Genomic DNA, 10,881 nt, shown 5'->3' with positions numbered 1-10,881 from the left:
TGACAGGTGGTTTTTGATTAAAATACTTGCATATTTGGGGTACTATGTCATGAGACTCTAATTCCTATTTAAACCTTCTGTTTAGCTGGCTTCCTTTGACACCACTCTAGCAGAAGGTCCTGGCTCTGTCTCATTGCAGGTAGGTGGGCCTGTGGGAACGTGAGGGGGAAGGCAGAGGAGTGTGTGGTGCCTCAGGAGACGCAGCAGGATTGCAGGGTAGTGCTGGGGCCCACCAGGGGATCCTGAGCACGGATGCAACTGTCAGCAGCATGGAGGGTTTTCTGTGGACATCTTCAGCTGCTTGTGTGCTGGCACAGAGTGGGCAAGCAGGATTGGGCACTGGCCACAGGTAACAGACTGACTCCAGGGGCCCAATTGTCTCCACTTCCTGCTGCTCACACCCTGGTGTGATCCCCTCCCATTGAGTGTGGGCAGGACCCACAACTGACCTCCAACCAACAGAATATGGTGAAGTAACAGATGTCACTCCCTTGATTATGTCACATTATATGACATTCTGCTCTGATAGTAGACTTATTGAGACTCTCCTTGTTGCTTGATGAAGTGAACAGATGTATTGGGGAAGCCCACATGGTAAGGGGCTGCAGGAAGCAGGTAGGAGGTGAAGCTGGCCTCTGATAACTACCTCAGTAACAGCATTAATCCCTTCAGAGGGGAAGAGCCCTCATGATCTCATCACCTCTTAAAGGTCCCTCAACACTGTTGCACTGGGGATTAAATTTCTAACACACGAACTTTGGGGGACACATTCAAAGCGTATCTCCAGGCTTCTGCAAAGCCATGGTTGTTGCTGGGGTTGTGGGATGCTAGCAAAATATAAAAAGATAAAATGGTTAATGGTTTGAGATATAGTCCAAGAAGTAGGACCTCATAACCTTACAAGTGTAGTAATTTTTCTCATTTTCATAGTAGGCATTATTATTTTCTCATTATACAAGTATTAATTTGCTAGATGAAAAAAACATAAAAACCATAGCATAGACAAGGAAGGAAAAAGACGCTGCCATATGTACCTTCACAGTCCAGAGGATGCTATGATTTGGAGGGTGTGTCTTTTTGGTCTTCTGTCCTATACATATAATTTATACATATTTATTTCAATAAAAAATCACAGTGTATCAGTTTTCCTTTCTCTATTCTTAACATTTCTCAGTATCAGTGAATATCCCTCTGGATCATTTTTATGTTTGCACAGTACTGCGTACTGATCACCATTTACTTAAATAAATGCTCTGTGCTAAATACTTAGGTCCCTGCTCATGCTAAATGTGCTGAAATGTTCATCCATGGAGATGAGTACACACTGTTTCCCATGTGATATTAGAATGCCGGACTACTGGAAGGACCTCATGATAAGTGGCCTTCCTATTGTACCATTGGTATAGTATAGATTTCCCAAGGTGCAAACTGTATTCCCGGTTTGCTTTTCATCAACAGTGGTTTCTTTCTGGCTGACCCTAGAGAGAAGATTGGCAACAGAACATGCATCTAGAGAGCAGAGATGGCAGGCTGGCGTCCGGCACACTGGAGGTGGAGCTGCATCAGACGTCTGCTGGGACTTGTGCAGGCCCTGGAGGGCCAGAGCCGGAGGGACCAGCTGCCAGCAAGTTCAGGCCTCTACAGGGAGCTGGTGGGGCAGACCCTTTGAGCCCCTGTCCCAGCGGGACTGTGGGGCAGAGCTGCTGGGCTCCTGCAAGACAGGATTTTGGCTCATTTTTCATGAAGGGAAGGTGAGTTTAAAATAGCTTTATGTTATAAATGTGGAATTCACAAATATTGGGTTTCCATGAGCATAGTTCCCCCACATTTGCTGTGGGAAAAATTTCCAGAAATTTTACAAGGATCTTTCCAGCGTTAGATCACTCTCCTGGCCTGTTCTGGTTGAATGATATTTCTAAAATATGATAACTTGGCTCCAAAAGATAATAAAAATAGAAACAAGAGTTTGTGGCACGAAGACTTAGCATTTAGCATATTATTTAAGGTAGTCCAAATATTCCATGATTTTAGAAAGTTGATACATAGATCTTAGAACATGCTTTATTTCTACATAAGTGAATTAATTGAATATTGTTTTTCATGTCAGAAAAATCAGGATTTATATAATTAAGAAAAAATTTCAACAAATCTTTAAATATTAACTGATATAAAAACAATGAATAGATTTTATGTGTCAATGCTCACACCCCATATTTGTGATTTGCTGTCCTCACATGTCCTTGTGGTGAGGAAAGCAGCTCCGTACGCGCAAGTGTCTGTGGCTGCCTCTGTCGGGGCATATTGATTACCCTGCAGATCCGGGCACCTTGTCCCCACAGGTGATACGTCTTGCTCAGGGTATCGCTTAGCCAGAACCCTGACCCATGCAGTACTGCTGGTCTCTCTAGACTTTGACAAAGCAAAGCACCACGGAAATGCATGGAAGTGTGGTATGTGCCGCCCCTGCCGTGGTCCTGCCCTCTCTGCCACGCGTAGGCTCACTGCTCATACTTTTACTGCACTCTTCAGCAGCACTAAACAGTCTATGCCCTTGTTTTACAACTAGTGAAGCTCTGAGTTGCTCTGTTTGCCTTGCATGTTTTTGGGAGTTATCTATGTTGATGCTCATAGCTCTCATTCATTCATTTGAACCACTTGCATAACATTGCATTATATGAGTATGCCGCCATTTATCTATCTTCTCCTGTTGGTGGTTATTCAATTTCTTCCCCTCTACTCCCCATATCTTGGTATTAAAAACTGCCTGCTACAAACATTCTCATCTTTACACTGAGTATGTCCCCTTAAAATTCATATTTAGCATTCTGTGTAGTAACTCTCTCTGGTCCTGTGTTGTAGGGTCTTCTTCCAGCCAGAGGCTTGTCTTTTCTTTTTATTTATGGGGTGTTTTGTTGGATGGAAGTGTTTACTATGGTCAGAATTATAAATCTTTCATAGTTTTGTGCTTTCCCCTCCATTATTCTTAAGAATTCCAGCTCCGCTTTGATGTCATAAAGATTTTCTCCTATTTTCTAAAAGTTTTAAGCTTTTTGGATTTAAAAATACCTGGAATTTATTTTTAAGTCTCTCTCTCTCTTTCTTTCCTTCCTTTTACAAATCAACTAAAACTGCTAACTTTTGGATAAATGGTGATCTTAGGTCTGAGATGCATATGTGTTAATAGAACCCTTAGAAGGTGGCAGAGTGGCTCTTTCCACCTAGGGTTGACTTAGGGCAGAGCCTGGGAGTGGGTGAGGAGCTGGGGCTAGAGATCTTCCTTGGGTCTTCCTGGTGTATCTGCTATCAACTGCCACAGAACACAGATATAAACCTCTGTGTCCACCACATGAGTGGTGTACTGGGTGGTCCATCTGTCCTGGCTGGATGCTGCCAGGTGGGGTGGGATCGCTCTGCTCCACCTGCCTCTCATCCTCACCCTGCCAACCCTGCAGGGGCCCCGGGCCCAGGGCACAAGCTGTTCTAATACTCTGACACCTGAGTCAGATGACATCCCATTAGCAGATCTCAGGGTCACAGTGGCATCTCCTGCTCTGCTAGCATCACCAGATAGAATACAGGAAGCTCAAGTATATTTGAATTTCAGATAAACAATGAATATTTTGGGGGAAATTACTTGTACTAAAAAACCACTTGTAGTGTCACACCCATTTGGATGGCTACTATCAAAAAACAAAAAGAAAACAAAAAACCAAAAACCCAGAAAATAACAAGTATTGGTAAGGATGTGGAGAAATTGGAATCCTTGTGCACTGCCGGTGAGAAGGTAAAATGGTGCAGCCACTGTGGAAAACAATGTGGTGGTTCCTCAAAAACTTAAAAGTAGAATTACCCAAGGTTCCAGCAATTTCACTCCTGGGTATATGCCCCAAAGAATTGAAAACCAGATGATTTGAATGTTTGTCCCTTCCAAAATTCATGTTGGAACTTAAACCCCAATGTGATGGTATTGAGAGATAGGGCCATCAGGTGATTAAGTGGAGCAACCTTATGAAAGTGCTGGAAGGAACAGGCTGGGCTCCTTTTGCTGTTCCACCTCTCACCACGTCAGGACGGTGTCCGCCGACCTTCCACCATGCGAGGATGCAGCGAGAAGGCCCTCGCTAGACACCAAATGCGACACCTTGATCTTGGACTTCCCGGTATCCAGAACTGTAAGAAATAACTTTCTGTTCTTCATAAATTGCCCAGTCTCAGGTATTTTGTTATAGCAGTATGACTAAGATACACAGTCTCAAAGAGGTATTTGCACACTAATGTTCATAGCGGCAGCATTCAGAATTGTCAAATGGTAGAAACAGGACAAGTGTCCAAGTTGACGAATGTGTAGGCAAAATGTGGGCTATACACACAGAGGAATATTGTTCAGCCTTAAAAAGGAAGGAATTCAGCCTTTTTAAATTCAGCCTTAAAAAGGACACTTGCTACAACACGGATGAATCTTGAGGACATTATGCTAAGTGAAATAAGCCAGTCACAAAAGGACAGATTCTGTACGATTCCACTTATATGAGGTCCTGCTAGTCAGATTCACAGCTACAGGAAGTAGAACGGTGGTGGCCACCGCGTGATGCGGAGCCATTGTTTAGCGGGCACAGGCTTTCCGCTTTGCAGGGTGGGTTCCGGAGACGTATGGTGGTGTGGTTCCACATTATTATGCATGCACTCACCTCACCTCACTGTACACTCAAACTGGTTAAGACGATAAATTTTACGTTATGTGTATTTTACCACAATTAAAAATAAAAAATTATTTGTAGTTAATCTGAAACCAAACTTAACAGTATGTCCTGTATTTCATTTGCTAAATCGGCCACACATGCCCCTCCCGAGAGACGTAGGGCTTCTCTGGGGCCTAACAGCCGACGCCAGCTGCGAAGGGTGGCTCCAGGAGTGGGCCGGGTCCGGCTCTGCACGGGGCTGGAGAGGCCGGGGGATGGCTGCGGTCGGAATCCGCGGTGGGGACGGCGGAGCGGAAGCCTCTGGCTGGATTCCCGCGGCGCCCAGCGGCCTGGGCCGGCTGCAGCGCCTGGGAGAAGCTGCCGGGTCCCTGGGGACGCCCTGAGGCGGGGGCGGCGCAGCTGAGCGAGGGGCGTCGCGCCCGGGGCGGCGTGGGGCGAGGCAGCGCACCCGGGCTGGCATTTCCGCGCAGACGGGGCGCCCGAGCTCTGCCCGCACCGCGGCCGGGAGGAGCACGCAGGCTGGACGTGCGCCCGCGCGGGGGCTTCTACCCGGAAAGTCAGGTGGGTGGGAAATGTCTGAGGCTGAGGAGGAAACAGGCGGAGGGCGGCCACAACTCCCCGTAGGAAGTCGGGTCCCCAGGGGGCTTCAGGGTCGTCCCAGCCAGAGTGCGAGGGATGGAAGGCTCGTGTTGGGCTCCACTGCCAGGTAAAGATACTGCAATGAGACAAGAAGGGGGAAACCAGAAGAACGTATTTTCCGAATTCTTTTAGCTCACTTCTTATTCACATACCAGGAAGTGACCTAGGGCGGGGAGGGCAGGTGTGGGGGCCAGAAGGGGAGGGCTGGGGGTGTCCCTGCCCCACTGCCTGCCCAGGGTACAGGGAGGGAGTCACAAGGCACCAGCTTCCTGCTGGAGCAGCCAGGGCACAGGAGGCCTGGGCTCAGGGGAGCCTCTGTCCAGCTCTCCCAGGCCCCTCTGTCCCCACAGAGCCCAGAGGTTCCCACCCATCCGAAGAGGGGGATGGAAAGTAGTAGAGTGGGAGCTAGCCTGGGGGCTTTACTCAGCAGGGCAGGGGGCCCATGGTTGAGTCACAGCCAGATCCCAGGGTGCCAGTGCTGCTGGCTGGTCTGAGAGTGCAGATGCCAGCCAGGAGGTAATGGCTGTGGATGCTGAGGTGCCACCGTAGCCCACAGGTGCAAGCCCTCGCAAGAGTGGCACTCCCCCACCCCACCCCAGCGAGCTTCTTCCAGAAGATGGAGCAAGTGACCTGCAACCTCAAGGTGTAGCTCACAGCACCACCTGTGAGAATGGCACCTTGGGCCAGTCCATGGCAGTGTGGCCTCTCAGGAGGGTCAGCTGGTGTGAGTGTTTGTGAATGTAGAGGGCACAGGCTGTCACCCACATGTGACCTAGGTGAGCCCCTGAAATGACACACTTCTGGGCAAGTTTGTGGCCGATTTGCCTGCCTCAGCACTGTCTTCTCAGTCTACAGGTTATTTAAGGGTTTATTTTGCCCTTCTTGTTTCTTGAAAATGGGTGGAAAATGAAAAAATAAGCGTTCCTGTGAGAGATAAGATGTGCCTTTTAACTCTAGTATAGGTTGAGGCAAGGTGGGAGTCACAGGTATGCAAAACCCAGCAAACCCTTTGGCCTCAGTGAATTCAGACTAATCTATTACAGGTTCAGTTGTGATGAGAAAAAACCAAACTAAAGCACACTATGAGACACTACAAATAGATTGCTTCAACTTGTGTTGAAAAGGTAATTTGGGGTACTGTAATATTGTTTAGCTCTCTGAGAACAGTTCCCTTGCAACCCGTTCATCTCCTGTTTCAGTTTGTGCAGAAGAGAAGCAGGCAGAGCTTGTAGTCTGTTGTGTCTCCCTTGTCCTCAGACTCTCAGGAAGCCAAGGAGTGATTTCTCAGATCAGTTACATCACTTGTACACAAACTGATTAATAAATGTGTTCTTAAGACTGTGAAAATCTTTGTGAAACAAGACAAGATGTAAATACATAGAAGCAGGAAGGAAGAGTGTATTTGTTATCTATTGCCATATAATAAATCACTCCAAAACTTAGCTTAAAACAGAGTACGCATTTATTTTCTCACAGTGGTGTGGTGTGGGTCAGGAATCTGGGCATGGCTGGCTGGGGCCTCCCTCTGCTTAGGGTGTCAGCTGGAGCCACAGCATCTCAGGGCTCAAATGGGGCAGGGTCTATTCCCAAACCTGTTTGTTGGTTGTTGGCCAGATGTATTTCCTGCCGGCTGTTGGGCTGAGGGCCTCGCTCACGGTTGACTGAAGCCCGCCCTCAGCTCCTTGCCCGGTGGCCACTCCATCAGGGCAGGTCCAAGAGACAGTCTTCTGTGAACTGATCACGGAGGTGGCCTCATCACTTTTGCTGTGTTCTGTTTGTCAGAAGTGCAGGATCAGCCCACTCTCGAGGGGATGGGATTCCTCGAGGGAGAGAGCCCCAGGGGGCAGGCGGAGCACTGGGCACCATGCCAGACACTGCTGACCCCAGAGATGAAGAGTGGTGGAGGGAAAACTTGTGAAAAACTTTGAAATGGACTAAAAAGATGACTGGTGTCTTCTGTAGGAAGTGAAGTCATGTCTGGGGCCCTTCTAAATTATCTGCTTCTTTCATTGTTTACAACTGATCAGAAAACTGGTAACAATGCAAATAATTCTTGTCCCTAGAAATAAAATTGAATTATGTCTGTGGAGTGCCTTATCTAGTTTTGCACTAATTTGTAAATTCAATTCCGCATTCCTAATTGCCCATGTATATAAGCATGGTTCTCTGTATGTGGTTGGTTTCCTCTAATTAATGAGTTAAGACATTTGACACGCATTCATTTTATATTGGTACGAGAGTCATGATTTTGCCCTCCTTTAACAAAGGTCCTGTAACAGGGAATCAACTACAACGACATAATGAGAAAGCTGAGTTCCTTTCAGTGGCACTTGACCCTTGTCTTTGGGACCCTGTGTCCGCTCTGTGTCTCTGGCCTCAGAACTCTGTAGGATGCTCCTCCAGGCTCTTCTCCACCTGTCCTACCTGAGAACTTCAACCTTTTGTTGCCTGAGGCCTCTCAAGTTAGAGGAATATATTCTGTCCATACAGTTGTAATGGAAAGGAACAAACAAAATTGCTGAGTTGAAGATGAATGATTTTTTGGTCTAATACATTAATTTTCTTCATAGAAAATCTAAGCACAGGCTTGCACACAGCCTTACCCTCTCTCTTCACTCTTTCTCCTCATTCTCTTTGCCTAATTAAATATAGCATGATTGTGAATCTCGAATCTCTGAAAATTTTGATTTGATGTCTTTTTAAATCTTAAAATAGCATATAAGAATTAACAGATGTACTTAAATACGATTGGTTTTCAGACTGACAAACTTAATTAGATATTTATTCTTAGGCAAGATTGTGTATGAAGATTTATTTCTAATCAGTGGAAATGTAATTTATTATTTTTCTAATTGTTTCTACAAATCAGGAAATTAATTGACCTTAAAATTTGCCCTTTCAAAATTAGCTAATTACTTTTCAGTTTTCCACTTAGCAGTAATATATTTGATGGCAGGTCAGATGGGGAAGCAAATTTGAGAGAATATATTAAAAATAATAAAGATAAATTATTGTGATACAATGCTTACATCTGCTATGAATTGGTTACTCTATTTAATTATTAGTGAATAGAAATAAATCTATTGCTAAAAATTTGGAAATTTAAGGGAACAAATGACCCTAATGCAATTATTACTGTTTACTTGCATTTTTCTCTTCTGGTCTTTCTTATTATGTAGTACAAGTTTTTACATAGTTGTGCTCATAGTATCTGTTTTATTTTGTAGTTATTTTTTGTAACAATGTGTTATAAACGCTGTCAGTGTTGTTGCATATTGCTCAAGGCTAATATTATATATATATATTTTTTTCCAGCATATTATGGGGGTAAAAATTTTAAGGTTTTAAATAATGCCCTTCCCCTCTCCCTCCCAAGTCTAAGTTTCCAGCGTGACCATCCCCCAGATGGTGCACATCTCACTCGTTATATATGTATATACCTGCCCCTCTGCCCCCTGCCCTATACCCAATTACTGTAGTTCCTATGTGTCCACTTAGGTGCTGCTCAGTTAATACCAGTTTGCTGGTGAGTATATGTGGTGCTTGTTTTTCCATTCTTGGGATTCTTCACTTGGTAGTATCAGTTCCAGCTCTAACCAGGAAAATATAAGATGTGCTATATCACTCTTGTTTCTTAGAGCTGAATAGTACTCCATGGTATACATATACCACATTTTATTAATCCACTCTTGGATTGATGGGCACTTGGGTTGTTTCCACAGTTTTGCAATTATGAATTGTGCTGCTATAAACATTTGAGTGCAGGTGTGTTTTTTGTGGAGTGTCATTGGGTCTTTTGGGTTGATGCCCAGTAATGGGATTGCTGGAGCAAATAGTAGATTCACTTGTATTGCTTTAAGGTATCTCCATATTGCTTTCCACAGAGGTTGAACTAGTTTGCAGTCCCACCTGCAGTGTAGGAGTGTTCCTCTCTCTCCGCATCCATGCCAGTATTTACTGTTAGGGGACTTTTTGATAAAGGCCATTCTCACTGGAGTTAAATGATATCTCATTGTGGTTTTGATTTGCATTTCCCTGACGATTAGAGATGTTACGCATTTTTTCATATGTTTGTTGGCCATTCTTCTGTCTTCTTTAGAAAAGTTTCTGTTCAAGTCCTTTGCCCACTTTTTGATAGGGTTGTTTGATTTTTTCTTGCTGTTTTTTGTGAGTTCTAAGTATATTCTAGTTATCAGCCCCTTATCAGATGTGTAGGATGCGAAAATTTTCTCCCATTCTGTAGATTGTCTGTTTGCTTTCATGACTATTTCTTTGGCTGTGTAGAAGCTGTTTAGTTTGATCATGTCCCATTTATTTATTTTTGTTGCTGTTGTGATTGCCTTTGGCGTCTTCTTCATAAATTCTTTGCCTAGGCTGATGTCTATTGGAGTGTTTCCAACATTTTCCTCTAGAATTCTAATAGTTTCATTCCTTAGGTATAAGTCTGTTATCCAGCTTGAGTTGATTTTTGTGAGAGGTGAAAGGTGTGGGTCCTGCTTCAGCCTTCTACAAGTGGCTATCCGGTTTTCCCAGCACCATTTACTGAAAAGGGATTCTTTCCCCCAGCGTATGTTTTTGTCTGCTTTGTCAAAGATTAGATGGCTATATGAGGATGGTTTTATATCAGGATTCTCAGATCTGTTCCACTGGTCAATATTCCTATTTTTGTGCCAATACCATATTGATTTAATTACTACAGCTTTGTAGTATAGTTTGCTATCTGGCATATTAATGCCTCCCATTTTGTTTTTGTTGCCTAGAATTGCTTTTGATATTCGAGGTCTTCTTTGGTTCCATAGGAAGCATGAAATTATTTTTTCTATATCTGTGAAGAACGCTGATGGGATTTTAACAGGTATTGCATTGAATCTGTGGATCAGTTTGGGTAGTATAGACATTTTAATGATGTTGAATCTGCCGATCCACGAGCATGGTATGGATTTCCATCTGTTTACATCCTCTGCTATTTCCTTCCTCAGTGTTTCCTAGTTCTCCCTGTAGAGGTCTTTTACGTCCTTGGTTAAGTATATTCCTAGGTACTTTATTTTCTTTGTTGCTATTGTGAAGGGAATTGAGCCTTTAATTTGGTTCTCAATTAGATTGTTGTTGGCGTATATGAATGCCTCTGATTTCTGTGTATTGATTTTGTATCCTGAGACTTTACCAAATTCATTGATCAGTTCCAGGAGTTTCTTGGTTGAATCTTTGTGGTTTTCTAAATATAATATCATGTCATCAGCAAACAGTGAAAGTTTGATCTCTTCTGTCCCAATTTGGATACCTTTAATTCCACTTTCTTGTCTGATTGCTGTAGCCAGGACTTCCAGCACTATGTTGAATAGAAGTGGAGATAGTGGGCAGCCTTGTCTGGTTCCAGTTCTAAGTGGGAATGCTTTCAATTTTTCCACATTCAGTATGATGTTGGCTATGGGTCTGTCATATATGGCTTGTATCATTTTTAGGTATGTCCCTTCTATGCCTATTTTATTAAGTGTTTGTATCATGAAAGGGTGCTAAATTTTGTCAAAAGCTTTTTCTGCAT

General features: G+C 44.1%; 1 protein-coding gene across 1 annotated transcript in view; it reads left to right on the top strand.

Moving 5' to 3' along the window:
- The first annotated feature begins 1,405 nt into the window (after positions 1 to 1,405).
- The window catches only part of OCA2 (OCA2 melanosomal transmembrane protein), a 270,600-nt gene continuing 261,124 nt past the window's right edge, over positions 1,406 to 10,881 (top strand). Inside the window, exon 1 of the mRNA XM_020289059.2 lies at positions 1,406 to 1,751. Coding sequence (XP_020144648.2) covers positions 1,504 to 1,751 — 248 coding nt within the window. The 5' untranslated portion in view covers positions 1,406 to 1,503. The remainder of the gene's footprint in view (positions 1,752 to 10,881) is intronic.

The sequence above is a fragment of the Microcebus murinus genome, chromosome 7 (assembly GCF_040939455.1).
Source record: "Microcebus murinus isolate Inina chromosome 7, M.murinus_Inina_mat1.0, whole genome shotgun sequence".
NCBI lineage: Eukaryota > Metazoa > Chordata > Mammalia > Primates > Cheirogaleidae > Microcebus > Microcebus murinus.
This window is presented reverse-complemented; position numbering and strand designations above follow the sequence as displayed.